General features: G+C 54.7%; 1 protein-coding gene across 8 annotated transcripts in view; it reads right to left on the reverse strand.

Annotated features, from left to right (window-relative positions):
- LOC117071380 overlaps positions 1 to 13,212 on the reverse strand; it is a 35,978-nt gene extending 22,766 nt beyond the window's left edge. Inside the window, exons 1-7 of one of the 8 annotated variants that reach the window (XM_033191306.1) lie at positions 13,099 to 13,212; positions 10,505 to 10,613; positions 9,575 to 10,287; positions 7,799 to 7,912; positions 6,695 to 6,824; positions 3,438 to 3,581; positions 3,014 to 3,147 (exon numbers count right to left, since the gene is read on the reverse strand). In XM_033191306.1, coding sequence (XP_033047197.1) covers positions 3,014 to 3,147; positions 3,438 to 3,581; positions 6,695 to 6,699 — 283 coding nt within the window. In that variant the 5' untranslated portion in view covers positions 6,700 to 6,824; positions 7,799 to 7,912; positions 9,575 to 10,287; positions 10,505 to 10,613; positions 13,099 to 13,212. Of the gene's footprint in view, positions 1 to 3,013; positions 3,148 to 3,437; positions 3,582 to 6,694; positions 10,288 to 10,504; positions 10,614 to 13,098 lie in introns of all 8 variants that reach the window. The other 7 variants (XR_004432274.1, XM_033191313.1, XM_033191310.1 and 4 more) reach the window with 7 other exon arrangements.
- Positions 13,213 to 15,665: the final 2,453 nt, after the last annotated feature.

The raw sequence follows: 15,665 nt of genomic DNA on the forward strand, positions 1-15,665 counted from the left end.
CTTGGAAATACATTTGGGGTTTGCATCACAACTCAGGAGGCATGAGGTCAGGGGCCCTGAAAGCAGCAATGAGCAACTCGCAGGTGAGAGGATGTGGGGGCGAGTGGGCGAATGAGGGGCCATTTTCTTCCTTTCTACAAGCTCAGGCCTGAGCTGCCCTCTTGGTTTCCTTTCCCAGCCACCCAGAGTGGGCAGGTGCGAGAGGAGAGCCAGTTTCCAGACCAGACCACCACCTTTACCCTGACACTTGCACCCACCCCGAAGAGTCCTACTAGAGGCGGACCCAGGAACCACTTAGCACGATGACAAATGGCCAGAGACCCCTCACCGCCCTCCACCGAGGTGACAGGGTCCTCTATGGCTCACTGCCTGGTCAGACAGGGTCTCATCTCTACTCACTATGGCTCAGGCATTGGCCAATCCATCAAAATAGAATTTTCCTGAAAATGATCATGTCTTTCAGCACTTAATAATGGCCTTTCAGGCCGGGCGCGGTGGCTCAAGCCTGTAATCCCAGCACTTTGGGAGGCCGAGACAGGCGGATCACGAGGTCAGGAGATTGAGACCATCCTGGCTAACACGGTGAAACCCCGTCTCTACTAAAAAAAAAAAATACAAAAAACTAGTCGGGCGAGGTGGCTGGTGCCTGTAGTCCCAGCTACTCGGGAGGCTGAGGCAGGAGAATGGCGTGAACCCGGGAGGCAGAGCTTGCAGTGAGCCCAGATCGCGCCACTGCACTCCAGCCTGGGCGACAGAGCGAGACTCCATCTCAAAAAAATAATAATAATAATAATGGCCTTTCAACAGTTCCCGAGAAGATCATCAGCAAGGCTGACGTAGTAAGTCAGGTTTCAACTTCTTGAATTGAGAACATGGTATATTTTTACCTATTTTCTACCTAGTGACACACAAAACCCCAAATACGTGTTTGCCTGAGACCGAAATACTCATGAGCACCTGAAATAGAACTCAGTGCAAAGAGGGTTCCATTTCAACCCCTGAGAGCCAGGGGCTGCCAAAGCTTGATCCTGTCTGGGCCTCACCTGTGTGCCCCTGGCCTTCACTTTGACTTTGCCCCTGGGCTTAGTCCATCTTGGGAAAGTCCTGAGATGTCCCTGAGAAACCAGTCCAGGAGCTGATGGCATCTGGCTCAGACCAGCTACTCAAATGCATTCTAGTAAGCTTGGGACACGATCCCCCCCCAGGACCCCAGCAACCTGCCCCTGTGCAAACCTCCCCTCCCAGGCCTCTTCTCCACATCACTGTGTTTGCAGGTGGCTCAGCAAATGCTAGCCTTGGAGTAAATGTCACAGGGCAGAGCCTTCCTGGGCCCCCTCCCTGGGTTTAGCCCTGGGCACACACTCCCCCCGTCTCTCCAGGCTGTGGGGCTCTCCAGAGAGCAGAAACAAGCAGACAAAGGCAACAGCCCCAGGTTGGAGCGCCTCTGGCCCCTCTGCCTACGCTACCAGATTTTGTTTAAAAATAATATCCCCATCCCATTTCAATTTCAGGGGAGAAGGGCAGGGCTGCAGAAGAGCTGTCTCCAAATCCTCTGTTTGATTAAAGAGCATTACGGAGGCTGCGCTGGAAACCAGAGATACTCCGGGGGTGGGGGTGGCAGTGGGGATGGGGGGTGGGGGGCGGGGGACAGGGGGTGGGGAACTGCACACGGGCTAATGCATGCACACGGCTGAGGACTAGAGGCTGGGCCCCACTCGGTGTGCAGCTCTGTTCATCCACTTCCTTCTCAGAGACCCCATGTGTGGGTCTCCAGTGAGGAGTATTGGCATTTGGGCCAAGGACAGTGCTAGGGCCCCCTCAAGGCTCCATAAACATCTAGGGGAATGGAGCCAGCCTCACCCCATGGTTCAGAACTTTCTCAGCGCCCACCCAGATTCTCTGGAAGTCTAACTGCACTCATTCACCCCAATGGCCGCCCCAGGGGCATCAGATATGAGGGATGCCAGGATCCTGACACTGCCTCCCAGGGCAGCTGGCTCTAAAAACACCCCATCGCCCTGAGTGAGTCACAGGATCAGTCCCTGGGAACCAGAAAGGAAAGTGGCCTCAGCTGAGCCTCCTCTCTTCCTGCTGGCTCAGCCTTCACCCTGGCGTGGCCGTCCAACATGCAAACCTGAGCCTCCTGCCCTCCACGACACCTTGCTTGGTTGCCGTGCAAGCCACCTTGCTGCATGGGTGCTCCCAGGGCACCCAACTAGACCCTCTGGTCCTTAGTGCAAAGCCCAACCTTAGGCACCCCAGAATAACCCCAAGCCCGAGCCCTGGGCGGCTCCCGGATGCATCTTAAATTAGTAAAACACAAATAAACAAATGATGAGTCCTCGAGTGAATTGTGTGGCTCCAATCCCCTGCTTTCTTCTTCTTGACCATTGCTGATTTTATTTAAACAAACAAAAACATTCCCATCTCATTGCAATTTCAGGGGTGAGGAAAGGAGGAAAGAGAAGAACTTGCTCAAAAACCACTATTTGATTCAAGGACATTATCAAAGTCTCACGCGTGAGAAACCACTGTTCTCGCAGAGAGGAACGCTGCCATGGCTGGTGGAAAAATATGTCTTCCTAGCTGAGGAGCAGGCAAGCGTTCCCATTTCCTCCTCTCTGAATGGGTCCTTGGGTCGGGTGTGGGCAGGGCAAGTGCCCCCTGGATCCCTTCTGACAATGTGTTCAGCAAAACCGTACTGAGGGTTCCTGTGTGCCTGGCCCGAGCCGTTCTCGGGGGTCTAGAGTGGAGGTGGACACTCCCCACTTACCATCGCCGGCCCACAGCATGCCATCAGCCAGGGTGGACCCCCACACCTGCTTGCTGGGTATAGCAAGGGTCTCCACTCCGGGCAGCTCTCCGGCCCCCAGACCCCTTGGGCTGATGTGAAGAGGATTCACCTCGGCAGGGTGCCTCCTCCCCAGATTAAATGCTGACACTCTTGATCAGAGACGAGAGACATGAGCTGAGCTAATAAAATCCTGGTGTCTCAAGAAAGCAAGAAACTCACCCCAAACCACGAAGGAGACGAGAGGCCCGCCAGGAAGAAGACTTGGGTCCAGGGTGGTGGGCCCCATTGGGGCCTCTTCCGCCGCTTCCATCAGCAGTTCTTCAGCCAACCCAGCCGGGACACGGCCCACGTGCCTTGGGGAAGGGCAGACAGTTAGAATCATGGCAAGACAAGCATCCCGGAAAAGCCAAACACACCCAAGAAAGACATGGGGCTTGGCCTCACCTGCAGTTTTTTGTTTTCCAGTGGAGTGGGGTGACTAGTGGGGGATGCCCAATGACAGGAAAAGGTGCAAAGAAGCAACGGGTTGGGTTAGAGGCAGCCGCAAACCCAGAACCGAGTGGAGAGCAAGGGACCAGGCAGGGCAGAGCCCAGGACTCTCAGGGCCATGGCGGAGACAAAGGCAGGCAGGGGCAACACCCACCAGGACACGATCACGAGGGGTCTCTGGGAAGGGAGAGGAGTCTGTCCATAGCCCGGAGGCCAGGCCCACAGGAGGAGGCATTGGAGGATGCTTGGCAGGAGATGGAGACACCAGCAGGGGCTTGTCGGGGGCACTGGGAACCTGCTGGAAACAGGCAGCTGGAGTGGGAGTGGCTCCTGGGTCAGGGCAGTGATACTCAGACCTCAAGAGGGCCAGGTGACCACAGGTATGGGGTTGGCAGGGAGAACCAGACTGCTAGGCAGAGGGCTGTGGAGCTGAGCCCCGGAGCCCAGGGATTGAGGCAGAGAAGGGGAGGTGGGTCAGGCCCACCTCAAGAGACAGAGCAAGCGGAGTGCCGGGTGGGTGAGGAACCTGGCCGTTGGAGAGCCACCAGGGAGAGCCAAGTCAGCAGCTGGGCAGAGGCAGAGCCTGCAGATGCTCCCTGGAGGTTTCCCCTGCTGGTCCTCCGCATGGGACACGGGCCCCAGCAGCTACTAGAGGGTTAAGGAGCTGGACCAAGCCCCGGGGGAGGAAGGCATCATGGCAAGGGAAGGGTCGCAGTGACAACCACACCTCGAGAGGGAGACCTGTGGCCAAAGCCCGGGGGCACACACTACAGCTGTTCCCATGCCCACTTTGGTCCTGAGAGACTCAGGGCCAGGGGTCCAGAACAGCTCAGCATCAGGGATGGGGCAGAGAAGGCAGAGAGGGAGAAGGTGCTGGCTCCGACCAGAGCAGAGCCCTGGGGATAGCTTGAATCTGCCCTCACACCCTCCAGCCTGACCTCTATGGAGCCAGAGTCCACTGCTCCAGCCCCTGGGGCAACCCCCCGGCCCGCCCTCCTGGGGACACAGAGGCCATCAAGGGATGGACTACGGTGGCAGGTGCCCAGGCCAGAGCCAGGGCTGTGGATGTGCTCAGTTAGGATCGACTGTTGGATGATGGATGGCCGCGCAGGTGAATGCAAGGACGCGACCAGCAAGGCCCCCGTTCAAGTGGGGCCGGGGTCAGAAACTGCTCACACCCCTCTCAAAAATGAATTCCACCCTCCAGCCTTTGTACCTAGAACTCTTTGCGTGGCCCACCTGGGGGCTCAGCTGTGGCAGTCGAGTCCTTCCATCCACTCACCTGGCAAAACCCTACATCCCACATACTCTAACTGAGCCCCACTCTGTGCCAGGCTGGTGCTGGGACACCCTGAGGAAGTATGGGGCTGGCCAAGGGCACCCCAGGAGGGCCAGGTCAGGAATTGGGGAGGGACAAAGAGAGGGAGACATTAAGAGAGAGGACAGGCGAGGAAGAAGGCAACAGATGCAGAAAAAGCAGTGACTCAAGGAGCCAGGTTAAAGGGGCTGCCCCTACACTCAAGGAAGCAATGAGATCCCTCTGCCAGTGCCTCAGAAAAGTCCAGAAACCCAAGCAGGATGGGGATGTGGGGAGTTAACTTTTAAAAGTTTGTTAAGGCTACAGGAGCCTTGGGCACAAAACCCCAGAGAACCTGCCCGGGGCTAACTGATTTCTTCCACACCCTCTCCAGGCTTTTGACTGTCCACAGGAGCTACTGCAGTACTAACAGTGGCTTTGGGGCCTGTATGTTAATGATTGCCATGTATCTGAGGGTGAGGAGGGTGCCATCGATTCTTCGTTACTACTAAGAAAGTCTTCTCATTTAGAATCAGGAATGCTCTATTTTTCTACTCTCCAACAGCTACATGGCAGGGAGGCCAGGTTTTCGTGTGATCTCAGCTTCAGAGGTCTATACCCCAGTCCACCCGTAATCTGAACACTCCCCTAGACAGAGTGGCCAACTACATCATGGTCACTGGGAAAGTCTCACCTTGGCAAAAGGGGATGAAAGATTGCCTCAGGCTTTTGCCCCAACCTGCCAATGGAAGATCCTTCCACGTTCTTTCTCGTGGGGCACTGGGGTAGAGTTGGTTTTGCTAACTTGGAAACAGTATCCATTTCTAACTCACGATGTCGGAGAACCATTAGCCAACAGACTCACCAAGGAAGGAAGGCCCCGTAAGGTTTCAACTAATAACATTTTCTTGCTCCAACTACCCGCCTTATCCCCTAGTTTTTTTCCATTTGGCTAAAGGTCCGACTGGAGCCTAAGTTTAATTGGAGTGATCTAATCATGATTGATCTGCCTTGGGGTGAGAAATGTCCAGAGCTTGGGACAAATAAGGGCATGTTTCAGATTCAGGACCTACCTGCTCTAAAGAATTATGGGCTCTAGGGAGCTCAAAGATCAGAACAAGAAGAGGATGAGGGCTCAGTTAGGGCACAGGACATGTGGGTGAGGATATTAAGGGGCAAAAGAAGAACTACTACAGGCCGGGCGCCGGGGTTCACACCTGTAATCGCAGCACTCTAGGAGGCCGAGGCAGGTGGATCACGAGGTCAGGAGTTCGAGACCAGCCTGACCAACATGGTGAAGCCCCGTCTCTACTGAAAATACAAACATTAGCCAGCTGTGTTGGCGGGCACCTGTCATCCCAGCTACTCAGGAGGCTGAGGTGGGAGAATTGCTTGAACCTGGGAGGCAGAGGTTGCCGCGAGCTGAGATCACGCCACTGCACTCCAGCCTGGGCGACAAAGTGAGACTGTTTCAAAAAAAAAAAAAAGAACTACAAGTTCTGATGCCACATTCCCAGATGTGAGTTTTAATCTCCTCTCCACTGATTGATCCTGACTAATCACTAGCCTCCTGTGTCCCAGTTTCAACAGTCTGCTGGAGTCAAATCTGAACCCCAAACTATGCCCTCTTATGGGGGGCCCTCTGGGATGCCAACATATATTCACTTCTTCACCTGGCTAGGCATTCCACGCATACTCACTTTGCAGTCACTCCCCTAGGGCCATGCCTAGGAGTTACTACTTTCCTACCACTTGTTAATCTTGAGTGAGTTTGGGATGTCCTCAGTGGGTCCTGAGACAAGTCAGAGGAGAGCTAGAGTTGGGAACTGATCACCAGTGGCCCCCTGGGTCCTCAGCTCTTGGAGAGAGGAAACGAATGCTCTGGCCAGTTCCATCTGCGCAAAGGATCGAACAAAGCCATTTTCTACAATGCAACCCTGTCCGAAGCCCCCCTTCTCAAAGCTGCCTGCAACTTTCAACCCCACTGAATGGACTTCGCACTGGGACAGAGGCAAAGACTTAAATGAGGAGCAAAAGAAACGTCGACTCCATCACCAAAATTAGAAGTGTGGCTTAAGAAGCCACATCGCCCCGGCCCGGCGTGGCCAGTTCACCTCATTATGATAATCAGTGTGTTTTTCCTTCGCAGACAAAGAAGGCTCCTTACGCGACGAATATTGGAATCCAGCAGCTAACCTCATTAACGTCTGCAGCCTCTTCCTTCGACAAGGCCCAAGATTAGCCCTGTGTTCATTAAGTGAAAAGGACGGAAAGTGGAATAAAACTGAGAAACACTGCCGGGGTAAGGGGGAGGGGAGGCCTCTTCTGTTACCATTCATTCACTGAAATACTTCGTGTACCTTCAGGATTTAATCACCAGCGAAGGGGGCGGTGGGGAGGGGGCAGCTTTTACCAGGATGTGGGAGGTAAAGAGGTTAAACTCAATGGAAGGAGTTAAAAACCCAAAATAGGGTGATTTGATGTGAAAGCTTCCTGGGATTTGTCGTTGGGATAATCAATTTAAAACCTTCTTCCCGTTTGCTTTCTTTTAGCCCAACCTAACGTACGGGGAAACCGTCTTTGGATGTGTTTTTGGCTTTTAATATTTTCCAAGTCTCCCTTTCCTCCTTGTTTTGTGTCTTTAATGCCTTTGTTTAGTTATTCTCTTCTCCTGTCTCTCCTCCACGCCCCTCCCTTTCCACTTCTTTCTTCTCTTTAGTCCTCCCCATGGGAACCTAATGTATACGAAAATCTAGCGGTGCCTCCAGTTGTATTTTTCTCATGAATGCTTTATTGACTTTCCTTCAAGCCCTTCAAATAGCATCTGGTGCTTACCTGTGAGACATCCCACCTGACCTGCCAGATAAAGATGATTAACCCTATTTTGAAACTGAGATAAACCTGGCTTGGAAAAGTTTACCTATCCCAAGGTCTCAGCACTAAGTAATTTAACTAGGATTCAAACCCAGGTCAGCGACTCCTGACTGCTTAAGACAGCATGGTAAGAAGCAGGTCCAGAAGTCGAGAGACCTGGGTATGCAAGTTCCTCGGGGACGCTAAGAATGAGAGAAGGGGGAGCAGGCGTCTCTGTGAAGGGGAGTGTAAGGACACAGAAGTGAACCGGAGCCGCAGAGCCCTGTGAGAGAAGGCATGAAAATGTGTCGTTGTGTCCATGAGCCAAAAACATGACAAGGATTAAGCTACAGAAAAGTCTTTACCTTTGTGAGAGCCCCTCCACGGAGTAGAGCGAGTCAGGAAGCAGTGGGTTGAAGAGGAAATTGGAGGTGAGGAAGGAAGACAGCAAGTGTAGACAGGCCTTTCAAGAAGCTTGGCTGTGAAAGGAAAGACAGAGGCTGTAGTGGCTAGAAAAGATGACAGCAGGGACCTGGGAGGCTCCAGGCTGTGGGCAGAGCAAAGTCAGAAATGCAGAGGGAGGCCTTCTGGAGGAGGCCGGGACTGAGACAGGTACAATTCTTCCTCTAGAACTCAGGGAACAGGAGTTCAATAATCCAGTGGGGCCCAAACTACAGAGCCTCTTGACAGCCTCTGTTTCCCTGGGAGTGGCAGTGGCCGGCCCTGGCTCAGGACAGGGAGTTGTGAGGATCAAATGAATGGACAATTGCAAAAAGTGACAGAAACATTCACTACCATTACTCACTGGGAGCAGGACTCTCGATTTTACAGCCCACTCGAATCTCACTGGGGCCTGGATTTTCACTGACCATAAATTATTCGTCCTGAACATTAAGGATGTAAAAACCACTGGTAAAAGCTGCCAGTCTCTGGAAGACAAAAGGTCCTCTCCTAATAGCCTGGATTAACTCAAAGCAGGTCTCCGCCCACTTCGTTTGTCACCGTCCAAGTCATCCTTGCACCTCCATTTGCCACATAATCCAATCAGCCCCTTTCAGAGGCTGGGCAGCTATTGTCTACACCGAGCTGGGCTTCTCTAAAGCAGCCCAAGTTGTTTTTGTCTTGTCCGGACAAAACTGGTTGGCTTAAAAGGGGACGAAAGAAAGTCCTAGTCAAATGAGGACCCCAATTAGGTTCCAAGAGACTGTTTTCATTATCTTTGTACCAGATACCTAGCCTGGTACACTGGGCAGATTGTTGGTGCTCCAGAAAATGTTTGTTGAATTAATTCATTTTTATTTATTCTGGAATTTCTTAATTGAACACAAACACACACAGCACCTACTCGGTGCTGTTCTCACTAAGGGAGAATAGGGCTGGACATGTGAGCGAGGAGGGACAGCCTCGGGTGGTTAAGTAGCTTGCAATTTCCACAGCAATTTACAAAGCACTTTCATAGTAGTTACAGCATTTGGTCTTCAAAAGCGCCCTGTGGGGTAGATACACGGGTGTGTGTGTGTGTGAGAGTGTGTGTGTCAGTGTGTGTGTGTGTGTTTTAATCTCCATTTAGACCATGAAAGAAACTGAAAGTTAGAGAAGTTAAGCGACTTGTTTAAGGTCACATCGTTATTAAAAGGGGAAGCCAGCACATGGTACCAGCACTGGGGCCACCCAGACCCCCAAGACCACCCCAGGCAGCTGGGATCTCAAACAGACTGTCCCATTGTCAAACATTTGGTTTGAAATCAAAGGACTCTTAGTATAATGCTGGGCCAGATGGGAAACAGGGGTGAGGGCAGCTAGCGTGGCACCCTGGGTCCAACTCCAACCCCTTCTCTTGCCAGCTATGTGACCAAATACTTACTCCTCCCCCCAAGTTTCAGTTTCTTTATGTAAATGTAAGTCCTACCCCATGGGACGGGGGTGGGGGGGGTCCTCTCTTCCTTTCAGCTTTTTTAAATTACACAAATCAATACTAACAAATTCATCCTCACCTGGAAATGAGGCTGCCTCGTTTACATACACATATTACATAAAAATCACATGTTCATGTCACATAGAAAGTGCTCTGGAAATGGCCACATGCATAATTCGTGTTCTTACTCAAGTCAGCCCGTCGATGGTCTCTGCAAAGCCCCTACCTGATGCAAGGAGAGCCCGAGGACAAGGGCTGCCTGGAGTGCTGTTGGAGAATAAATAAGATGAGTAAGACAAGCAAGAGGGGTGGGAAGGGACTGACCTGCCAAACCTTTTCAACAAACATTTGCTGATCACCTCCTCTATGCCAGATCCTGCCTGAGGCCTCTTTTAGCTCATTTAATTCTCACAACAACCCTAGGAGGTTGCTCCCATCGACCCCATTCCCCAGAAAAGGACAGAAAGATCTCCAGACAGGTGGGGCATGCTTTTGGTGATTCAGTAACATGCTCATTCCGGAAGCCCACCCAGGGCCTTGGAGTTGCCAGCAGGATGCTGGTCAAGCCCTTGGCCCAGGTCCCCCTCCTGAGAAGTTCCCAAAGGGATCCTTCCATTCAAGACATCGTAAGGGTGATGACAGAGTCAGTCAACAAAGACTGACACCCCCTTGGGGAGGGAAACACTCCAGTTTGCTAGCAGGTAAACACAAGCAAAGACTTATAGGAAAGTACTCAGAGTCACAGCATGAGCAAAGCAAAGGTCAAGGCTTAATGCCCAATGCCCCCTCACTAGGGCATTGGTTTAAGTCTTTAGGCAAGAGGGACAGCTGGCTGGTCAGTTCCGGTCCTCTTCATCCTTTGCCATCCTGGTCCTGGGGGTCAGTCAGTGGCTGCTTTGTATGCTGGTGGGATCCAGGAATCCGTGCTCCTAGTGCCCTCTGCAATTGATCAAAGGTTAGAGAACCTGCTTAAAAGCCCAAGCCTAGATCATAATTACAGTTTAAGTTAATTAATTACAATTAAAGCTGATTAGTTAAAATTTAAAATTGTCTTTTAATTGCTAGTGGGTCTGGGGGTGGTGCAAGGACAGTGGCGGGGTTGGGAGAGTCTACCCAGCATGTTGAATATGAACCAATAGCAGGAGGGTTGAGGTACCGTAAGGCGTAGATGGGCAGCAGGCCCCTTGGTAGCAGCTCGGCATGGAGAGGAGGTGGTCCTTGAAGACAAGGAGGTGGACGTATGATGTCATCCCTGAGGAGAGACCCTATGGCATGGGAGGGCGGCAGGTTAGAAACCATCTTCCTGACCTCTAATGGCCAGCACCGGAACAGCAGAGAGCCAAAGGGGGCAGGCGGAGGGAAAGGCAGGGAGGAGTGGCAAAGGGGAGGAGTGAGGAAGGCTTACGGAGGGGCTGGGAGGGAAGAGGGAGGGGTATGGAGGGAGGAAGCAGGGGGGGTCAGGGAGAGGGGAGGAGGGAGGGGGAGGAGAAAAGAGAGATAAGGAAAATGAGGGGGGAAGCGGGAGGAGGGAAGAGAAAAGATGAAAGAGGGAGGAGGGAGAAGAAAAATAGGAGGGGGAGGAGGGACGAGGAAATGAGAAAGGGCGGAGGTAGAGGAGAAATGGGAGGTGGAGGAGAGGAGTGGGAGGGGGTAAGGATGATTTGATTGACAAGTCACAAGTGTTAGCTGTGTGCGCGTGCGCAACTCAAAACCCAAGTTAGCGTGGCAGGCACACACCGCTAGGGGGCGCGCGGCCCGCACCCGTAAACCAGGAGCGCAGCCACCTGCGGGGCCCCCGCCCGCGCCGGCGGGCCAGGATGGACAGGGGGTGCCCAGCAGGTCTCAGGCTAGGAAAGGCTCCACAGCCCACCCCAGGCCACCGCGCCAGGTCGCTACGCCCCCTCGACACCTCTCCAGTCAACACCAGCCAGAGCCCACCTGTGGCCGTGGCACAGCGCCTCCCGCCCGCACCAGGAGCCTCCTGCGCCCCCAGTCACCCAGCCCCAGCCCCGGAGGAACGTGGGTCACCCAGCAGACCGCGCCAGGCCCCTCTGGAGCGCCGCTCCGCCTGCTACAGGGAAACGCAGAAATCCCAACTCCCACCTTCGGCAATCCAATTAATTAAACACACGTTCACTAAAGTCAGAAAGACCCAGTCCTCCAGACACCGCTGTCACGCATGTGGGTGGTCTCGGAACGAGAGACAGAACCTGTGACATCGCTGGAAAGTAACGCAAAGGGGGCCACCCTGCCGCTCCCCGCCTTCGCCCCCAGGCGTCGACATCGCGCCCCTAAAAGTCGTGCCTCCCTCATTCGCCACAGCAACAATTTCTAGACCCCGCGTGATGGCGCCTCACTGACCTTGTCACTGCCTCTCTCTCCATCCTGCTCAAATAAGCCGCACTTTCCTAAGACCCCCGAAATAAAAAACCACTGGAAATCAACTAACGTGCCTCTGTGCGCCTCCACGACACCCGAAGCCACGGCACCAAGGCCGACCCCAGCCTCTGCGGCCGCTCCGCAGTGAATCCGGGGGTCTCGAAACTGTTCCCTCTTGGGTAAATGAATTCAGGATCCTCCAGTGGATCCCGCGCCCGACCCCCTCCACCAGGAGAACAAAGGCCACCTCCCCTCCCCACCCCGCCCCCCAAAATTCCGCAGTGCCGCCAGCGCCCTCTCGCGGCCAGCCAGGAAACCTTCTAGAAACCTGCCACGTAGCCACCCGCCTGCGCCCCCACCAGGCCCGCCAGCCCAGGGTGGGAGGGGGCGGCCTGGGGGGGCTTGACTCGGACAAAGGAAATGGCAAAAGGCAACTTGACCAAAAGTCCAAGCCTGCAACATGTCAGGATTTTCGAGTGACCACCACGCAACGCTCTGAAGACCCCCGCGGCCCCCCATCCCCAGCTCCCAGCATCCAGACCCCAGCAACACACCTCTTTTCTGCATTTCTCTCCTCCCTCTTCCCAGACCCAAGGATACGGCCGTCTCTCTGCCGCAACCCACCCCCTGCATCTATTCTGCCTGTGTCCCCAATCCCACGACCCCCTTCCGCAGGGACTGATCCTAGGGGGCTACTGGCAGGTTTGCACTTGGGCGCCATCTCTCTCCACTGTGAAAGTGGCTGATCAGGACAGAACCAGATGATATCGGGTAGAAATTTTACTCTACATTTTGCCTGGGGTCCACACTGCACTAAACCTGTGTATTTGGATTCGGAAAACCTCGTGAAGAGGAACCTCCACTCCTCCCGCCCACGATCCACCAAAAACCCGGCCAACAGCTGGCAAGGAAAATATGCCCGGGAGACCCTTCTATTCGGGTGCTTCCCCCCCTAATTCATGGGGCATGCAGAAGGCATCGCCGCCATATCTCCCACTATTAACGCGATTCTAGAGGCGGCTTCCAATACAGGAAATCCGGGGTTCGCCCCCCAGTGACTGCCACACACCCGAATCCAAGAGGGGTTCCGTCTGATTCCTCCCACTCCTCTGAAGTCCCTACCACCCAGCCCACCCTCAAGGACTAGACCCCCCAGAGAGGAGCCCTGACTTCCCCCCAGGGAAATGTGCCTCAAGATTTTCCTTCTGAAAATTTTGTTGCGGACACTCGGGGACCAGGCGAAGTGGCCGCCTCCAGCAGTAGGACCCGGGATCAGGCTCTCGGCGTGTCCAGGAGGACAGAGCCCATCCCAGAAGGGGATGCCGTCTTCCTTTGGCACATCCTTTGCAGCAAGGATGGCCAACCACTCACCAGGTGAGGGATCCTCTCGTGGGCGCCCCAGCTCTCCCGAGGAGCCGCAGCCAAGGCCAGCAAGCCAAGGCGCGCTCCCTCTCCGCTCTCCGCCGTCTGCGCTAGGGGCTGGCTGGGTGGGGTTTATATGGAGGCGCAGAAGGGGTGGTCTCTGACGTCAGCGCATTCTGCTGCAATGCGCTCATTTCTCTAAAAGTGATTGGCCGGAAAAATGAGCCCCCCAGATTCTATGACAAATTGCTCTAGCCGCACCCAGATTGCAGCAAAGAAGGGAGGAAAAAATTCTGCCGCAGTGCCCCTGGCCGCCATGACCAACACCCTGTGGTCACGGGTGCTTTTTCCCTGCGTGAGCTCGACTCGCCAGGCAGGGTGAATTCGGGCACAATGTGTGGGGGGAATGGTCCCGAGGGCTGGCCGTCCTCAGGCGGCCGAGGGCCAAGGTGGGGCTGTCGGGGCGCAGATTCCACACCTGGCGGTTTCGGAACATCCATCGGAGGATGCGGGCTTAGCGAAAGAAAATTATGCTTTCTCTTATTGTTCAGGAAAATAAAACGCCCGGGCGACATAACTGGTTCCCAGATGTAAGCCGGAGGCTGTCACCCCCTCCCAGCCCACCCATGCATTTCTGACTGGTTCTCTTTGACACCGGAGACAGAGCTCCACGTCTCCGAGTCAGAAAAACCTGGCTGTGAGTCCCGGGCTCTGCCGCTTACAACTCCTGTTCACGGAACCCGCTATGCCCCTTCCTCTTCCACGGGGTCCGTTTCCTCCACCTTAACGAGGGGTACCCCCCTGCACACACACCAGGGTTGTAATAAGAATCCAGACAGGAGTCGTGCCCTCTAAGCAAAGTACTTTTAGAGGGCGGACTGTGTCCCATGTGGAGATGCCTGGGCTACTCCTCAAAGTTGGGGTGATCCCCACACACATGCCCTTTGAAAGAGCCCCACCGCCACCACCACCCCGAAAAACAGGCAGCGACACATGTTGCGCCGAGCCCCGCCGCGGCCTCGGCTCCGGGGCTGGCACATGAGACTTAATCCCTAACAGGTGGGAGCCCTCGGCAGCTCTGCCCGGCTCTGAGTGGCAGAGCGTGCGGGGCCGTCAATCAAATGTCCTCTCGCAAAGGTCAAAATGCTGTTGAAAAGGACCGAGGATCTATCTTAGGGTGACAGGTGGGTGGCAGCCGGGAGGACAAGGATGGAGTGCCCGGTGACAGAAAGCGGGTGAGGATGACCAAGGGGCCCCAAAGAGGACAGCAGAGAGGCCCCAACGAGGGCATCAAGTCAGAACCGCTCCCCCGCACTTCTTTGGGGGGCTCAAGTGGTGTCAGAGGGAGCCCCCCATGCCCAACGATCCCACGAGGTGACTGTAAATCAGACGGGAGATTCCGGGGCTGAACAGAAGGGAGAAAGGCTATTTCTACGTCCACAGCTAACGACTAGGGAAGTGAACATTGACCGTCAGGTCACTAGAGACGCTGAGCCTTGGGAGGGCGAGCAGGGAGCTCATTTTTGCACAAACAGGCGCACTGTTGGGGAGATAAAAAGGTGGGACGTTGGGGTCCTCGTGGGGCGCTGCTTTAACATGTCAGGTAACGCGTTTTCTTTCAGGGAGAAAGAAAACACCCCCCTTTTCAGCCTGTGGAGCTTGCCAGGAACCCCAGGGACTAGAGCCCCGGAAGCAGGCCTTGCACAGCAGAAACGCCCGCATCAGCCACAGACGTCAAGAACGCTTCAAAAAATCATGGCTCCGAGCACCCGCGTCAACAGGAGAACGTTTATTAGCCACAGTATTAATAGCTAGGAAACAGCCAGAGCTGGCCGGGGCCAATCAGCAACCAGGAGCCCCTGTCGTCAGGCCCCCACGGCCAATCAAACGTCGGCAGGCCCGGTTGCTAGCCTCTCGGGGGCAGAGGCGAGGGGCGCGTATTGACAAGGGGCTCGCATTCACCCTCCGCGCGTGGGAACTGTGGTGGCCGCCAGAGAGCATCCGCAGCCACGCACCCGGGGGCCCGGAGGGCTGTCGTAGACACAGTGCTAGCCCGCGTCAGCCCTGCAGCCCCAAAAGGACATGAGTTGACGTTCTGGTGGGAGCCCCAGGCCTCTGTTGGGGTGCTCCTGGAGCCCCTAGAAGGAGAAACTTCCAGACGCCCAATGTCCAGTCTCTCCCCTCCAGGCCTGGCACCCCTGCGGGAAGTTGAGCCTCCCAGTGAGAAGCCAGTCCTGCCCTATTCTGGGCCCTCTGGCCCTTGAGCCTGCTCCTTCGAGGTTCACAGTAAACCCCACTCTTCTCTTTCAGGGCCTTACTGACAGCTGAAGGGAAAAGACCGTGGAAATTATGGGTTTCCTACAAAGCACCATGGGTTTGAATCCCGGCTCTTCTCCTTCCGCGCTGGGAGGCTGAGGTCCAGGCCCTCCCTCTCTCTGGGCCCCTACTTCCTCATCTGGAAAAAGGAAAGACTTGGACAAGATGGTCCCCAAGGAGTCTTCCAGTCCTACTTTGCTTGATTTGAATGTATACATCAGGCGAGTCAAATGTCTTCCAGAGCATTCTGCATGACAGTA

This window comes from Trachypithecus francoisi, unplaced genomic scaffold (assembly GCF_009764315.1).
Source record: "Trachypithecus francoisi isolate TF-2019V2 unplaced genomic scaffold, Tfra_2.0 Lachesis_group3, whole genome shotgun sequence".
Classification (NCBI taxonomy): Eukaryota; Metazoa; Chordata; class Mammalia; order Primates; family Cercopithecidae; genus Trachypithecus; species Trachypithecus francoisi.